We start from the raw sequence: 18,823 nt of genomic DNA on the forward strand, positions 1-18,823 counted from the left end.
TTCAGACCAGTCCAGTGAAAATGGAAATACTAATGTGGATATTAGACTTGCTGATGTGTATTATTTTATAGCATATAATGTTTAAAAATGCATATTAGCACCTGGATTTTATTTTGTCAGATCCCCAAGGAGATTGTTAAAACTGAGCCTGGTACTGAGACGTGTGCAGCAGCCGCCACCACCACCTGCACCACAGAGTCTGAAAAGGGTTCAGAAAATCCTTTATTGCCTATGTATGATGGGAATGAAATTAGTGGAGGAATATCAGACTTGGCAAACCCTTTGTTAGCCAGCTACCGCCACATGCTGGGCCTAAGTAATGAAGACCGTTCATATTCTCCACTTATTCCAACGACGGTACAAGAGCAGCAACAAGCCCCATCGCCAACTGGCAGGGAGTCACGGGTAAGCTAACTGTACTTGATTTCATTTAAGGGTACATACAATATATGTAGTGGACTTCTCATATTTAAAATTGGTTTACCTTAAGAAATGTTGTATGTTTCAGTTTTCTAAGCACATTTGCTAATGTGAGTTTTGATTTCATTATCCTTTGATGCCAGATTAAAACCCAAAAATTCTCTTCAGTTCAGTTTTGCATATTATTGCGAAAAACACACACTAGCATCGTCCCTTAGGTACCAAAGCATAATAGTAAAAAATAAACAAAAGTAACAAACAAGACATGAGTATAGCTAACAGTATGTCAGAAATTAAGGCTGTTTCTCTTTTATTTACATTGACAGGCATGATTATATGGGGAACTATAACAGGTTTAGAGCAAACACTGGGCTAACTCATACGAGTATTAATATTGCGCACCATATGGTTTGGATGAATTTAGTTGGATAAATGTTCATATCACTTTAATGGGCCATACATGATTTATGGCAACTGTAGTAGCTCAGTACAGGAGAGAGTCTGAGAAACATAGATCAGTGTGCCTTGAGATTTCTTGGGGAAATATACCTCTGTAGCTCCAGGACATCTTTTTATTTATTTGCTCATAAATATACCCAGAGATTGCTGTTGGTTTTAGTTCTTATCTTTTATGATAGTAGTTCAGCTATAATTGTAATTTTGTAAAGCAAAGCACAAAGAAATATTAGATAAAACATGTATACAGTCATACCCTGAACTTACTCGAGGTTAGGTTCCAGAACCCCTCATGCAAGGTGAATTTTCGCAAAATTTTAGCACGGTCTCTAAAAATGCTATTACAGTAAACCCCCCATATTCATGGGGGATACGTACCACACACACACCCCGCGAATAGCTAGAACCTGTGAATACTTAGGACCCTTCTAAAAACACTTACAACTGCCTATATTGATAGTTCAGACACAAAAAAAAATTAAAAATGCTTATACAGATATTATCCTACTTACAATGGGGTTAGGTTCCAAAAAAACCCATCGTTTGTTGGAAAAAACATATCTCAAATATAGCCTAGCCTACACTAGGGTATTCAGTACCATGTATACATACAGTGAACCCCCCGTATTCGTGGGGGATGCGTTCCACACACCCCCGCGAATGGGTCAAATCTGCGAATGCTTAAAACTCCTCTAAAAACACTTAGAACTGCCCATTTTGATAGCTTAAACACAGAAAAACCATGTAAAAATGCTTATACCTGAATATTTTAATAGTTTTATCACAAAAAGTGCATTTATTCATGAAAATTATATGAAAATACAGTAATTAGTGAATATTTCTCAGTGAAAAATACAGCAAATCGGTAAATTTTCTGCGAATGATGGCTAGATATGTTCCACAGAGAAACCCGCGAATGCGTGAGTCCGCGAACGTTGACAACGCAAATAGGGGGGGTTCACTGTATATGGTAGCCTAGCCTACACTATAAAGTATACTCTACACATACACGGTATAGTAATTATTAATATCAGCTAATTCTGGAGGTTCATGCAGAGTGACATGATAATTCAGTACAGAGAAATTGAATAAGAGACAAGAATTAGCTTAGCCTACACTATAGTACATCGTATACACTTACGGTAGCGTAGCCTACGTTATACTGTACTCTATTCACATATCGCATTATACAAACATCAATATAACGAGTATGCATCTTTTCCATGGATCTTTTAAAATGTTTTGTCTTAATTCACTGTATCCAATAATATCATAATTATATATTCTTATATTGCTTTTGTATTATAAATTGTGATCATAGCAATCAATGTTTTGGTTTGGAAATCGTTTACTCAGTGTTTATTCCACCGTGTTTAACTCAGTTCAGAGCGCTTTTCTTCCTTCTAGTAAGGGTAAATGAATCTCTAGATACTTTGTTTATATGGGGCAAGGTTATTTTTCGTTATACTCTACAAAGTGTTTTTAAGTCAAAATAGTGTATAACTTCAATACAATACATCTTGTTGTGAAATTAATTTAGCTATTTTTTTGTTAAGAGATGACATTGACCATTTGGGGACGTTTGTTTTGTGTAAAAAAAAATCAAGATTCTGTTAGCTCTTGTCGCTTGATTTCATCATAATACGAGCTTTATGTATTTATTGTTTATCAGCGTAAAAGTAGCAGTAATGTGTTCTTTCATGCCCAGTAGTTTTGATTAAAATACTTTTTCTCTCCAATTTTAATTACAGTTGAGTTTCATCCATGTTGCTGATGCACAATAACTTATAGTCATTAGCAGCATGAACATTGTTTTCTCAGCTTCAGCTACAACTTGCAGCTTAAATTTAGCAGTATATTTCCTTGCTGATCTTTTATCCATACCAAATAAGGGTCTAATGTAAAAATATACCAGTCCTATTCTATTTAACGTCATTTGTACTATAACCTATGGTAGTTGTGTATTACCGTACAATGGTTGAAATACAAGCAAAAGGGCTGTTGTTATCCGATTCGGTGATAAACAAAACAACAGTTTATAGGTCGGTTGGCTATCGCTGTACTCATTCACACAAGAGTATAACGTTACTAACAATACTTTTATCATTCTCTGTTACTTTATTAACTAGAAGTTGGGATAAAGAGTTGGAGGAAAAGAAGCTGGTTACTGTAATTTGGTCTCTCTCACTGCCTGTACACTGCTGCCTGTGCCCGCGCAGAATTTAAAAATATTTTATAAATGTTGTCGTATCGGTATTAATTGCTTACGCCATTGCAAAATCGAATTATCGTAAGGTGAAATATTGTAACTCGAGCACTACTGAGTATTTTAATAGTTTTCTCACAAAAAGTGCATTTAGTGAAATATTGTGACTCGAGCACTACTGAATATTTTAATAGTTTTATCACAAAAAGTGCATTTAGTCATGAAAATGAGATGAAAATACAGTGATTAGTGAATATTTCTCAGTGAAAAATACCGTGAATGCGTGGATTTTCCGCGAATAATGAGTATATATGTTCCATAGAGAAATCCGTGAATTGTGAGAACACGAATACGGGGGTTTACTGTAAATGTTTATTTCTAAAGTTTAAACACTAAATATGACCCTAATCATGCTCCCAAATTATTAAGTTAACTTTTAAATGAAATTAAAGTCACTGTAATTTCATTTAAAAGTTAGTTTAATACATTACCCATAAAAAAAAAAAAATGGTTGACATAAAAATAGAGTTGGAAGAGAATTTCTGTCTCTCTCCCTTACCGACCAATCTATTTTTAGAAGTCTTCTCAACCTCTTTTTAATTTTACAGAATAAAATAAAATTAATCATTAGAAAAAACATGTGCTATAACTTTGTAAAATTAGCATATTTTTATGAGTGTCTTGGAAAAGAGGCCCTGCATAGGGTTGTAAATATTCACTGTTATATAAATAACTTACCAAGTAACTACATAACGATTAGTTTCTAACTATCGTGGCAGCTTAAAATTTGAAATTCGCTATAACGCCCACTTTCAGGGAAGAATAGGTACAACACAGCTGAAGAGCTCAGTTCGTTTCTGCTGGACAGCAACTGATCGTCGGTTGTTTGAGCAGCTCTTGTTTGAAATTTTCACCGGATGGTTGTGGCTTTCGCCTTCTTTGGTGAAGTATTCCTTCGGTTTGGTAGCGCACCAATCATTATTAGCTTAGCCAGTTTTGATTTAGACTTTAATTTACTGATTGTGACTTTATTATGTCTGATTCTAGTTTGATTAATACTAACTTCAGCTAAATACGACTCACACACTACGTGTTGCCATTGCAGAGGGCAGATTTGTCTTTTGATCTTAAATGTGAAGAATGTAAAGATCGGGATGAGGAGAAATGGGAAGGTTTGGACGCTCAACTTGACAAATTTCAGAGAGACAGGCAGGGAAAGGCGGCTGCTAGAGCCGAAGCTAGGGGTTTAGCCAGCCAGGTTTCTTCTCCGAAATCAGATATTACTAATATACCTGTTACTTCTATGCCTGTGACTGCCTTTTCCCCCATTACCAGCCCTCTGGCTTTTCCAGCTACTCTGTTACTTGGCTTCCATTCTTCCAAACCCAATGCCATTACCAGCCTCAAAGCCAAGATAGACCAGAAATTTGGTCTTTTAGTGAATACCATATCCCAAATTGGGTGTTCTGTTAAGGTCCTGATGGACCAAATGAGTGTGATTAGTGTCAGTGCAAGTGCAGTGTCAGTGGAGGAGGTGACTACTCATCCCACCGATGCTCCTAGACAAAGGTCCCTGTCAAACTCCTCTAAACCTGGGAGGAGGCAAACTGGAGGTCCAAGGGAGGTCGGTGGGGTTTGCCCACGGGTAATTGCCCCCTCAACTGAGCCTGTTCGTAAATTCCGGAACTCAGCTGACAGTCACTGGAAAGGCTTCCACATGGATGTGCATGCTTTGTCAGCCAGTGACTTGGACTCCAGTGCGGACATAAGGTGTAGTAGGCGCTTTTCGAGTGTCCCCAGGCTGCTGAAAAGTCACGTTCCTTCTGCTGAGTGCGCTTCTCCGCTATCTCATAAGCTGCCCAGGGAATAAGAGGGCAGTCCACTTCCCTCCTGCAGTTTCTGGGGTAGTCCCGATCGTGGGTTTCATGAGCCTTCAGTGGCAGAGCACCCAGCAGTCTCCGAGCATACAGTGTCCTAACGCCAAGTGTCTAAGTGCCCAGTGTCTGAGCGTACAGTATCCAAATGCCCAGTGGTGTCCGAGCGGCCATTGTCCGAATGTCCACCTGTGTATGAGTGTTCACCTGTATCCATGTGTCTACCTGTGTCTGTGCGTCCTCCTGTCCATTTGGCGCCAGCAACCAAGCGTTCACACCACTCCCTGCTGTTAAGGATCCTTCACTGGAACCTATCCAATGCCGTTTGGATAATATTTTAGGATTTCTGCAGAAGCATCCTTCAGTGACAGGAACCTCCAGACTTAGCTCCTTCCTCTGTTTTGTCTGATGAAGAAGCCATCGAGCAGGAGCAACCTACTTCTGCTTATACGGCTCTCCTGAAATACTTCCTGCTCTGATACCCAACCTTTTCACTCCAGCAGACCTGACGTCTCCAGGTTCAGTCTGTATGATGAGACAGCCTGCAGAGTCTTCCAGGCTGCCTAAGATGGTCCTTTTGTCCTCATCAAGGAAAGCTTTATTCAGTATTGATGGTTGGCTAGTAGAGAAAAGGGATCTTGGCAAGGCTGTTTTTTGCCCCCCTTCGTCTCACTTGTCTCAAAGGAGGTATCAGTCATATGCCACTGGGAAAACTCCTTCCTTGGGAGTTTCTGCCTCTTCCCAGGGGGACTTCTCCAGTCTGATTGACTCAGCGTGTAGGTCAGTGATTAACCCCACCAAGATTATGTCAAAGTTAAAGTTCATGAGATAAGAGCAGTCACCACTTCACTGGCTTTTAAGTGGAACTTATTGCTCTCCACGATTCTTCAGTCCACATATTGGAAGTGCAGATCAGTGTTTGCTTCTCATTATTTACGTGATGTGGAGACAGTATACAAGAATTGCAGTACTTTAGGTCCGTTAGCCTTGGCTGGCATGGTATTGGGGGATGAAGGATAGGGGTTATACCTTCTATTTCTTTATCTCCTTGCCTTGATACACGTTGTTGAATTTTGGGAAGCCTGAGGGTACTGTGTACCTGGAGTACCCACCAGTCATTGTCTTTTAATGGATCGGTAATAGTTATATTATGCAATTTGTGGGTAACAGAATGTTCTGGTTGATTTCATTGTACGGTGCCCAGGGCATGGGCACTTGTTTTATTTTGTAATGCTTTGACAACCCTCGGAGCACTTCTCAGCTGCAAAGCTCCCACTGAGGTAGAGGCGACTGGCTTTACCACCACGTCACTACAGGTGGAGATGAGCACCGACCAGAGGCAATATCCTCCTGCTGTAGCTCTCTCACCAGGTAAGGTTACAACAAGCATTTCACCAATGCTAGCTATCTTTCTGTTTCAAATTCATCTCCATTGCTGAGCATTTTTGAGTGGTATATGTCTATGTATCCCACTTTCTGTCAATGTGGGATTCAGCTATGTAGTTACTTGGTACGTTACTTATATAAAAATGACATTTTTATAATGAAATAGTTTATATATATATATACTTACCAAGCAACTTCATGATTGGAGCCCTCCCTCTTCCCTCTCAAGGACACAGGGCACAAATGAATTGAGCTTTCCAGCTGTGTTGTACTTATTCTTCCCCAAAAGTGGGCGGAGTTTATTACCTACACCAAAACAATAGAGCGTTACCACGAATTTCAAATTTTAAGCTGCTGCAATAGTTAGAAACTAATAGTTATGTTGTTATGTGGTAAGTACAGTATATATATATATATAAAACTTTCTTTTATTATAAAAATGTCATTTTCAACTCCCCACGAAAGGTACAGAAAGTTCTTAGTGTTTTTTTTTTTTTTCCTTACACCATCTGCATTTGCATATCTTTCTCTTTCCATTGATGTATTTTCTTAAATTGGCCAACCTTAAAGTTTGATAGTCTGAGGGTGTGCTTAATTACATATTTAGCCCATCCTGCGAGAGTTAAGTTCCAAAGACCAAAAATCATCATTCAGAATTTAGGGCAGACAAAGACTATTTGAGAATGTAAATTAAAATTACATTTATTAGACAGAGTTATCACTTGAGGAACAAAAACTTACAAGTAACTACAGATACACAACCTGAGCTTAGGACCACATAAAGAGTTTAGAATTTAAGTTTTAATAGTGTACGCAACCTTCAATATTACATGTATCCCATGACACAAGAGTAAAAGTGGAGTCAATGACGGACAGCATTAGTGTACAAGAGGTGCCTGTGTTTATTTACAGTCCTGTACCATCCATGAATGTGTTCACTTAATACTCATAGGGTATATATTACAAGCAGCAGTCCAGGACTGCTTTCAGTACCTGTAGTATTAGAATTATTATATAATAGAAAAATATAATTGTATATAGAATAATATGCAGTATACAGTTAATTATCAAATTAATTATCAAAAGCTCATCAGGCAGTAGGAATACTTAAAAATCTTTAGAATAATAGCAATTTTTCTGTGCATACAAAAATCAGAATTTATAAGGTAACAGTACAGGTAATAGGTTACGACGCTTTTCAAATATGTTCATCAGAAATTATTTAGAATAATAGCAATGTTTTCTGTGCATCCGACGGAAGAAATATCAGAATAATCATAATTTAGTTTTTTGATGTAAAACTCGTTTTCAATGCACCCAGAGCATTAAAAGTAAGGTTTTCTTATGATTTTTGACGATTTTGACTTTACGACGATTTTCGGGTTACGACATGGCAAGAACATAAACCGGGGCATTTTGATTTATGGGCATTAGTCATGGTACAGTGCAGTGACTTCAGATAATAAATTCTTAGCATTTGAAAATAAGGCACTCAGAAGAATATTAGGAATTAATTGGAAGGATAGGATATCAAGTAGCAGAATTAGAGAAGTAACGGGGATGCATCCAGTCGATGAGTATGTTAGGTTCTCTCGCTGGAAGTGGCTAGGCCATCTGTATAGAAGACGGAATAGTACGAGGTACACCGGGGTGGGTTGCTCTTGGTAGAAGAGGTAGAGGTAGGCCAAAGGAGACGTGGTTAAGGACAATGAGGCGGGAGGGAAGCAGGAGAAGAGTGTTGGGGAGATCTTGAGGAGTTAGCCCATGACAGTATGTGGTGGCGTGAGTTCATCGAGGCCTTATGCATCCACATGGGTGCCACAGGAAATGATTGATTGATTGATAATTGATTACATCATAAAAACTATAATTTTAATAGTGATCACAGCATTATTAGTCTTCAGGATACATAGTATACCTTCATAATTAATAACATTTATGATTATGTAGGTGTTTGCATAAATAAATAAATATATCAACATAAATACTTGTACAAAATATATATAAGATTACTGGAATACTAAATTGTAGATATTAGGAAAGTTAACCAAGCAATCTAGTTTGTTGTTGAAAATATATTTATAGATGGTATGAGACTTCTTAAATTAAAATTGATGTTTATGCAGCCATGTTGGAAATTTATCAGTTAGTTTGTAAACAAAAAGTGGATAATTATAAATAAAATTTATACTTATTTATTAATGTTATGTCCAGTTCTAGTAAATTCTAAACGTTTTCCAAGTACTGTGTAGTGTTACGGTATATTTCATTTGAATCATAAATTCTTTTTCAATCATATGGTACATTATTGTTTGTCTTGGTTGTGATTTAGCATTTCACATCAAAGTAGTTTATTTTAAACATCAGATTTATGTTTGTTAAACTACCAAATAGTATAGTACATAACTGCTTACAGAGTTTGACGTGTCACCTCTGTGGTGCAACCATCAAGCACATTGCAAACTTCAGAAGACATATGAAACAACATCTAAATCCAAGACGTTTCCCTTGTCCATGGTGTTCAGCTGCTTTTGGTCGGAAGGACAATTTGAAAACTCATACAAGGTAAGCTCAGTGAATTTCCTATGGGGGTTACTACCTGCAATGTATGTAAGGTAGCAAAATGTAGGCATACTGAATTTATTTGTTAATTTTTTTTGCAGTGTCCCACAACTGTTTCTTTCTGCCAAATACAATTTCGTCCTATGGTTATTACCTGCTTTTTTTTCTAGCTTCTGTGATTTTATTATGTGTTTTGACCCCATATTAATAAACAAATCCTTTTAATCCAGTCTTGTGAGGGTCTGGATATGTCATTTACTTCTGTGGTTGTAGGAGATTATAATAATAAGCCCAGTTTTTAAGCATATAGCAAACCAGATGTCTTATACAAATGCTGGTGTGAGTGTTTATAGGCATAGAATTTTTTTGAAATGCAGATTTCTCAAAACAAAAACCAGTGCACTGTACCTGTGACTTGAGCAGAAATACAGTTTTCATATAAGTAACTTACCAAGTAATTACGTAGCTAAGGTTTCTACTCGCACGGCAGCCATTTTAAAAAATTTGCGGTAGCGCTTCTAATGTTTTTTGTGTAGGTGACAGGCTCCGCCCACTATCGGAGCACACAGGGAAACAACTGGCCGGTGAAGTATTATCACTTTATTTTGGTAGCTTTCAGAACTTTTGTCAGCTCATTAATATTTTTGGATCAGGATCCTAGTTTTACAGAGTTATGTCACATTTTATCTCTTCTAGATTTCACTGTTGCACTGAAGGATGCAAAACTAGGTTGACTAAATCTTGATACGATCCAGATCCGATTTGTAATAATTATAGGGGGCAAGAATGCAGTAAGGAGAAAACATGTAATGAATGTTCTGATTGGGATGAGAAGCAGTGGAAAATACTTAGGTCTTACTTGGATAAGTTACAAAGGGATAAGAAGAGGAAAGCAGCTTCTAGATCGTTTAGCCTAGAAACCACTCCTAAATGTAGTTTAGAAGTTAGTCCTGCTATTCCTTCTACTTATATTCCCAATTTTTCTCCTAATACTGGCCCTCCTACTATTTCATCCACCTACTCCCTTGCCTGGCTCCTTTGCTTTCAACCCTAATCCCATTGTCAGTCTCGAATCTAGGTTCGATAAGAAGATAGGTCTTGTAGTTAGTACAGTGGCAGAATTGGTAGAGTCACTGACAGTGCTTATGGACGAAGTTTTGCAGAAAAAGTGATGTGTGACAATGTAGTGCAAGTGTAGGAGTTGGCTACTCGTCCCATTATCCCTCCTAGATGAAGGTACTTGTCATACTCCCCAGAACCTGGGGGAAGGCATACTGGAAGTCTGAGGGAGGCCAGTTGGGTTTGCCCACGGGTAGTCACCCCCTCAATCGAGCCTGTTGTGCGATCCCAGGTATCAACAGACAGCCATTGGAAAGGCGTCTCATTGGATGTCCACTAGTTGTCTTCTAGTTCCGACAATTCCAGTGTAGACAGGAGGCGCTGCAAGCGATTTCTAGATTCGTCACGTCCACCAAAGTGCCGTTCAGATGAGGCTGGTTACTGTTATGATACGTTTCCTGTTAAGCGGTCTAAGTAGGCCAGGCTTGGCCAACAGCCTTCATGCAGTTATGCTCTGGATTCTGCTGTCCCTGCCCTGATCCATCATCCTTGTCCTTCCATATGGGACAGTCCAGAGGCTTTCTCACCCAAGCACCCAACCGCTGAGCTCTTTCACCAGGCCCCTTAGCGCCCAGTGAACTCTCCCAGATGCCCCATGTCAACATTCAAACACCTGTCTCCTCGCGAGCGCCTGGCGCCAACTCTTCAGTACCTGTCACCCTCCCCAGAGCACCAAGTGCCCGCTCTCAAATGTATTGCTTCTCTTCAGTAGCCTTCGCCTTTAGTTGAAGATGAACCTTCACTGGTTCTCATTAAGCAGCAGTTGGCTGAGATTATGAGCTTGGTGAAGAAAACTCGTCTGCTTTCAAGAGTTCTCTTGAGACTACCCTGTCCCCGGTCTCCTCTGCAGAGGAGGAAGGCGATCAAGAGCCTGCTCCTCTGTCAGGCTATGCAGCTCTTTTGCACTGTTATATGGTGAATTTTCCCACCTTTTTCGCCCTAGCTGCCCCAGTCTCGCCTGCCTCCACCATTTTGATGAGGTCTCATCCGGATGATAGGATAGACTCCCCAAGATGGTGCTTTCTTTGTCTTCCAAGAAGGCTCTTAAGGAAATTGAATATTGGCTTTCAGCTAAAAAAGAGTAAGGAAAAGCTTCCTTCCATTTTCCTCCTTCGTGCCTTGTTCAAAGGAGATATTTGTCTTACGTCGCCGGGGAAGCTCTTTCTTTAGGAGTTGCTGCCTTCTCCCAAGGGGACTTCCCTGGTCTCATCAATTCTTCGCAACGTTCTGCGTTTTTGTCAGCGAGTATTATGTTTCCATTGGTGGAACTAGACCACCTTGTTAAGGGTTTGTTCAGGGTGTTTGAAGTATTTAGTTTTCTTGACTGGGCAGTGGGGCACTGGCCAAGAAGATTGAAGACTGTCAAGTTTTTTCGCCCAGTATCGCCTGAGACTGGCTGGGGGACCTGTCCTGCCAGGACAAGGCCTTTAGGGATGGCTCTCTAGAGCTTTCCTCTTTTTTCTCATGGTGTCTTGAAGAAGAGAGAGCTCTGGTGCTCCTTTACCACTAAAGGAGTCACTCAGACACAGAAGTCGGCCCTGTTGTGTTTGCCTCTGGACCATCACCACCTCTTCCCTCAGGACACGGTTAGACAGATTGCATCTGATTTGCAAAAGAAGTCCATACAGGATTTGTTGTCACAATCCTCCAAGCATTCCAAGGATTCGACTTCTTTTGCTCCTAAGACGTCCTCTCCGCTCCAGCAACAGCCCTTTTGTGGAAGTAGGCCCAGATTGCAGTCTAGGACCTGCTCCTGTCTGTTTCACAACCAGGTCCATCAAGAAGTGCCCAGCCAAGACATTGCCCAAAAAGTGAGATGGAAGTCCTTCATACACCAGTAGGAGCCAGACTTCTACAGTTTTGGGAAAAATGGATGATCAGAGGAACAGAGCCATGGGTCATCAAGGTTCTAAAGGAGGGCTGTGTCATTCCATTCCTGGAGAGCCCCCATTTGTCACCTCTCCCAGCACATTGCCAGCTTACTCGAAAGGCTCAGAGAGACATTCAGCCCTTTTGGAGGAGGTGTCCTCCCTTCTCCAAAAGAGGGCCGTAGAGCAAGTCGAGAACACTAACACAGAGGGCTTCCACAATTGTCTTTTTGTGGTTCCGAAAGCTTTCGTGGGGCTGGAGGCCAGTCCTAGATGTAAGCGCCCTCAATCACTTTGTCCGGAAAACAAAATTCAGGATAGAGACGAACCATTCAGTCCTCTCATCCATTCACTGGAACAACTGAATGATAACTTTGGATATGCAGGACACATACTTCCATGTCCCAATCCATCCAGACTCCAGGAAGTATCTGGTTCATCTTTCAGGACAAAGTATTTCAGTTTCAGGCCCTTTGCTTCGGCCTTGCTACAGCCCCTAAGGTGTTCACTCGAGTCCTCGCTCTCGCAAAATGGCTCCATCTAATAGGGTTAAATGTCAGTCTGTATCCGGATGACTGGCTGCATGAACGACATTCACAAAATTATTCTCCTCACCCAGGTACCAGGTCTTCTTATCAATCTCCAGAAGCCCCAGTTTAACCCCTCGCAAGAAATTGTCTATTTGGGGATGACTCTCAACTCTGACTTTTCGGGCTTTTCTGTCGCCCAAGATTCCGGCTGCCTTCAGACGTCTGCAGCTTTATAGCCCTCCCGTCCTGCTCGGCCCAGCAGTGGCTGAGCCTTCTGGGGACTCTAGCATTCATTTAGTCATTTGTTGAGTTGGGCAGATTGCACATGAGAGTTCTTCAATTCTTTCTAAAGGCCAACTGGGATAGGAAAACGCAGCCGGACTCTTACATGTTTTCGATCACCCTGGAGATCAAATCAGACCTGCAGTGACGGCTGTCCGAAGAAAGACTATCAGAAGGGAAGTTCCTTCAACCTGGGGATCCCTGCTGGGGAATCAGGAGGCATCTGGTATGTGGACCCCAGAGCAACAAAGTCTACATATAAATGTTAGAGAACTGAAGGCGGTTCACCTAGGCCTTCAGTATTTCTCGAACATGGTCTGCAACAAGACAGTAGTAGTGCATGTGGACAATACCACAGCCTGAACATATATCCAGAAATAAGGCGGCACTCACGCTTCTCTCTACCAGGCAGCAAGAGCTCTATTCTTGTGGACAGATCAAAATTGAGTGACACTGGTCACCCGGTTTATCCAGAGTAAATTAAATGTCTTGGCTGACATGCTGAGCTGTCGGAAGTAGGTCCTTCCCACCGAATGGACCCCAGATCCTGTGGTCTGTCTGGATCTTTGGAAACTATTGGGCAGACCAACGTTAGGCCTGTTTGCCACCTCCAGAAACCATCGACTTCCTCTCTTTTGCTCTCCAGCCCCGGATCCTCTTTCATGGCAGCAGACACCTTGTTGCAAGACTGGTCCAATCTGGATCTTTACACCTTCCCACCTTTCAGCATAGTGAGGGAGGTGATAAACAAATTTCAAACTCATCACAATGTAACTATGACCCTCATAGCCCTGTTTTGGCCCTTGAAGGAGTGGTTCCCGGACCTTGTATGGTTATTGGTGGATTTCCCAAGACTTCTTTCCCAAAAACTGCATTTACTCAAACAGCCCCATTTCAGGAGACACCACCAAGGGCTGTTCACTCTTGCTCTGACAGGCTTCAGACTCAGACGGTCCGTAAGCTTGTCAGAGCAAAAGGTTTTTCAAGGTTAGCTGTAGAGGCTATTGCATGATGCAGGCATAACTCTTCTAGCCTCAACTACCAGGCTAAGTGGGAAGTCTTCTGTCGATGGTGCAATAATTGTAATGTCTCTTCTTCTGAGACATTCATAAATCAAATTGCTGATTTCCTTCTGTATCGGAGGAGCTCTAGACATTTGTCTTCTATCATCAAGGGGCATTGAGCTATGCGTAGCTCATTTTTTAAACATAGAGGATTGGATCTTTTGTCAAAGTCGGATCTTAACATCCTCATCAAGTCTTTTTGATACATCCAAGCAGAGGAAGGACGATCTAGTCTCTTGGAACCTGGACGTAGTATTGAAGTGGCTAACAGGTCCTACCTTTGAACCCCTTTGTTCCTCTTCTCTGAGGAATCTGACTTGTAAGACACTATTCCTCGTTGCTTTAGCTACCGCTAAAGGTATTAGTGAGATTCAAGCCATCAATAAAGGGGTAGGTTTTTCTTGAGGAGATGCAGTTTGCTCCTTTACCCTAGATTTTATAGCCAAGGACTCATTTAAGCCCTGGCCTCGTTCTTTTACCATTAAGAATTTAATGGACATCCTTGACTCCCAGGAAGAAGAGAGAGTACTTTGTCCTGTCAGAGCTCTGAGGTATTACCAGAGCAGGACTGAAAAGATCAAAGGCCCATCCATTAACGTCTGGTGTTCAGTTGAGAACCCTTCGTGTCCTCTTACTAAGAACTTATTGTCGTTTCTTTTTGAGGCACATTCACGGATTCAGGAGGACATTTTGCCTGCTTTTAAAGTGAAAGTTCATGACATCAGGGCAGTAACTATCTCTTTAGCTTTCAGGCACAATATGTCCCTTTATCCAATCTCCAGTTGACCTGCTGGAAGTGCAAGTCTGTTTTCCTATCACACTACTAAAAGGAGTTGGAAACTGTGTTTGATAATTGCAGTACCTTTGGGCTGTTATCGGTGGTTGGCATGGTATTGGGGGAGGATTCATAGGAAACACTCTTTTTCTCCTACCATCCTTTCGCCTTGGTGTAGGGTCTCGAGTTGCTGGGGAGCCTGGGGGTACAGTGTACCTGGAGTACCCACCAGTCTTAGTGGATGGGTTGTGGTGTTTTTCAGAGTAGGTGACAACGTTGTCTGGTTGTTTTTAACTTGGTACTGTGCCCAGGGCAAGGGTACTTTTATATGCTTTGCTAGCCATCAGGCCTATCCTCTGCTGCAAAGCTTCCACTGAAGTAAAGGCGACCCATGGCTCAACTGCCACTCCACTGCAGGTTAAGATGAGCACCAACCAGAGGTGTTATTCACCTGCAGTAGCTCTCTTACCAGGTAAGGAAACAACAAGCATTTTCTATTTCAAAGTCATTAACATGCTTTAATGTTTTTGGAGTAGAATAAGTCCATGTATCCCACCTCCATTTAATATGGCAGTCAGCTATGTAATTACTTGGTAAGTTACATGAAAATGATATTTTCATATAAAATTGTTTCATATGTACTGTACTTACCAAGTAATTACAGAATCGGAACCCACCCTCCTCCTCTCTTATGGACATAAAGGCACAAACACAATTGAACTAACCGGCCAGTTGTTTTTTCCCGAGTGCTCCGATGGTTGGTGGAGTCTGTCACCTATACAAAAAACAATAGAAGCGCTACCGCGAATTTTTAAAAAAGGCTGCCATGTGAGTAGAAACCTTAGCTATGTAATTACTTGATAAGTATATATGAAACTTAATATTTTTATGAAAAAAATATCATGTTTTTACACAAGTGTTTCTCAGTACAAACCCATGCACGAACTTGTTCTGATTAACATTGATGCCATACATCACTCATCTCTTTGTTGAGAAACAAGAACACTAGAGGACAAGTGAGGATAAAGGAGATAGGTAGCAACACTTATGATTAATGGGTTTGTGTTAAAAAATTTTTTGGAATATAGAATCAATTTTCACACAACTCATTTAATTATACGGTGTCTGAATAGCAATTTAGAAGGTAGGAAGAAGGCAGATCCATCCCATGAGGAACCTGGGAAAATGGGCTGTGACCAAAAGTCATACAGACCATAAGGGTTATATATGAAAATGAAGCTTGTTCATATTCCAGAAGACATCCCATGTTAGAGGAAAGTAAAATTCATGGTTTTTGCTCACTGAGGTTTGTGGTCAGGTATGTTACAATAGCTGCGAGTCATTAACTGCCTGAAATAAATGAAGGGAGCCAGGAGTAGGAGGAAGGAGTGTGCACAAACCCTTCCATATGGTAGAACATGGTCCATTGTGGCAGTCCCAGGAAAAATACAGATTTCTTTTTAATTTTTTACATTTAAACAAAGAGAAAACAATTAGATTTTTAAAAAATCAGTAATTTACACTTCACCTGAATTCATCTGCATGTCAGATTGTTTTGTAAATGCAATAATGGTAATGTTGAATGTTAAACCAGAAGCTGCAGGTTACTGTGACATCAGTACATACTGTAATTGTCTTAATCAAGAATTAACAAAAGAGGCAAGTATTCACATCAGTTCACAACAGGAAAAGAAAGGATCATAAAATGAAATTCCCCAAATTGAATGAAAAACAGAAAATGCAAATTGAACAGCAGATACTCTCAGCAACCTGGTAGGGAGAAAAAGACTGCACATTTGTAAGAAACATTTAATATGGTAGATCTGGGAAACAATGTAGAGTACCTTTTACCAGTTTCACATCACACAGTGAAATGAGAAGTTATGTCTGGACTTACCAGAGTCTAGATGTACAGTATGGGCCTTTTCAGTCTGGAACAGAAATGTAATTGAGACTGGGATTTAGTTGTACAGAAATGAGGCAGCATACAACTGGCAGGATTGGAATGAACCAAAATGCATGGGAACACTGGAAAAATATGAAGAATGGATATCAAACTGGAAATGAGATACAGATTTTAATAGGTTAACAGAATTAGATGAAGAGAAAAACTATTTTTTTTTTTATCTACCTTATATTACTTCAGCTGGGTTATGTCATAAAGCATGCGGCTCCATTTTTAATTTATTATTCACTACCTGATTGGGAGATAAGAGGCTTGCATGTCAAAGGGTGTGCTGGCTGCTGTTTATTATCTAATCAGTTGGTCTGACCTCTGTCTGGAAATGACATTGCGTTGTTTTTTAGGTTCTTATGTTATATGATGCAGAGTAATCAAGAACATTATTTTGTTGAATATTAAATACTGAGAAAGGGGGTGTGATAACTAACTAAATATCCTTCACATTGGAGGTGGAACATCATGACACTGAGGTCTCTGTGTTTGATAGAGCTTGTCGTAAAAATCTCAATTACAGAAAACATCACCCAGCTGAAGTGGAGGCGCAAGAAGCTGGTGTATTACAGCGTGGCGAAGGTGGTAATGATGGTGTGGAAGGAACTGATGATGCCAAAGTAGCTCTAACAGGTCTTAATGGGCTCGGAAGCAATGGCGGCAACGTGAGGGATAGTAGCCATGATGACTGTGACCGTGTCGATGGTGACCAGGAAGATTCCTCTGATCACCATGAAAGCTTAGTCATTGCTGAGGACACTGAGGAGGAGGAGGAGGATGATGAGGATTCTCGTCTTCAGGTTGAAGATGGTCAGTGAATTTTCTTCGTTCTGCCTAAGGAATGACCTGAGATGCTATCTGACCCATAGATACAATGATGACATCCTCTAGTTGATCATGTCAGACCAGAATGTAAGTACCGTATGTATCAATTATGTTAATCAGGAGTCCATTAGAGCTACAAACGATGATTACAGCGCAGCTTTGGGGTTACGGTGGACTAAATTGAATCAGTGCCTGGAGGCAATTAGATAATTTGTTGTAGGTAAAAGATTTTTGTATGTATTGATATTTAAAATGCCTTATTGACAGTGATTTAAATAGTGTTCTTTAAAAGGCTTAAGAAAAGTTTTATATGCAACAAAAAAATTTTTGAAAAGCCTTGCCTCATTGCTCATATCAGTACAGATTATAGACACATCTAGCATGTTTCACTGTATATTGTACTTTTTATATCTTGGTGATTTAATGATTGATAGTAGATTTGGTACCTAGTAGTGTCTAGTCAAGAAGGAACTTAATAAAATAGTTCATTTTGTGTCTGTTAGATCGTGTGTGTGCGTGTGCATGTGTACATATGCATATGATGCCTTCATATGCCTGTTGGGTTGCATTAAAGCTGCAATAATATAGTCTAGTCTTGATAAATGCCATAAGGTATAGTTACACTAAATTCACTTTGTGATTTCTTCCATTGTATGTCAACTTACTGCACTCTTCATCTTGATACCATCAATATTGAGCTCGTTTTTAATGTCTGTCGTCTTAAAGTCTTGCATCCAACAAGAAGTAGTAGAGAGAAGATTAGTATCAGTATTTGGGTTTGCATCCTTTTTGCTGTCAAGTCGTCGGACTGTCGTCAGCAGCTCGAAGTCTCCCATGGTTATTTCAGGTGGGAAAACAAGGTATTGAAATTTCTTCAAAGGCTCAGTTGGTTTTTTTTTATCTTTTGCATGAGTATTAGTTCTTAAGACTTATCCAGAAATACTTACTGTCTTCAACAGCTTTAATTTGATTTCTTAATCATACCCATTTAACATGAGAATTTTAAATTACTGTATATGAAGTATTAATAGAAACTATTTGAATTATGAATACATTTCTGTTCACAGACAATCAAACTAGTCTAGCTCTGAAGTGAAAGTGTGGCAGCTTTATGTACATATATATGCTGACGGTACATTTATATATATACAGTTACTGTATGTATAATTACACAACCGTAAGAAGTGCCAACTAACACTTACCTACCGTTATTCCTACTCGCAGCATTCAGACAAGCTTCTGCTGCACTAGTCATCCAAATATTTGTTAGATCAGTATAAACAAAGGCCTCATGTATATCTTGTTCTTCTTGGGGTAATTTCTCTTTGATTTGAATAACAATGTTACTCTGTTCGTGTAGTGTCCGTTGTTTATGTTTATATGGGAGTTTTATATGTTCCTACATCACAGTTGTCACCATGATGTATTTAACTCTTGTGAAATTACAGCATTTATTAACAAATATTTAATTTCTGAAGCCATGTAAGTTTGTCAGGACCCAG

The 18,823-nt window shown here is 40.0% G+C and overlaps 1 protein-coding gene across 1 annotated transcript in view; it reads left to right on the plus strand.

Moving 5' to 3' along the window:
- LOC136836940 (protein tramtrack, beta isoform-like) overlaps positions 1 to 17,856 on the plus strand; it is a 29,778-nt gene extending 11,922 nt beyond the window's left edge. Inside the window, exons 5-7 of the mRNA XM_067101458.1 lie at positions 121 to 405; positions 8,759 to 8,907; positions 17,020 to 17,856. Of these exons, the coding sequence (XP_066957559.1) occupies positions 121 to 405; positions 8,759 to 8,907; positions 17,020 to 17,314 (729 nt within the window). The 3' untranslated portion in view covers positions 17,315 to 17,856. The remainder of the gene's footprint in view (positions 1 to 120; positions 406 to 8,758; positions 8,908 to 17,019) is intronic.
- Positions 17,857 to 18,823: the final 967 nt, after the last annotated feature.

Source organism: Macrobrachium rosenbergii, chromosome 57 (genome assembly GCF_040412425.1).
Source record: "Macrobrachium rosenbergii isolate ZJJX-2024 chromosome 57, ASM4041242v1, whole genome shotgun sequence".
Taxonomy (NCBI): Eukaryota; Metazoa; Arthropoda; class Malacostraca; order Decapoda; family Palaemonidae; genus Macrobrachium; species Macrobrachium rosenbergii.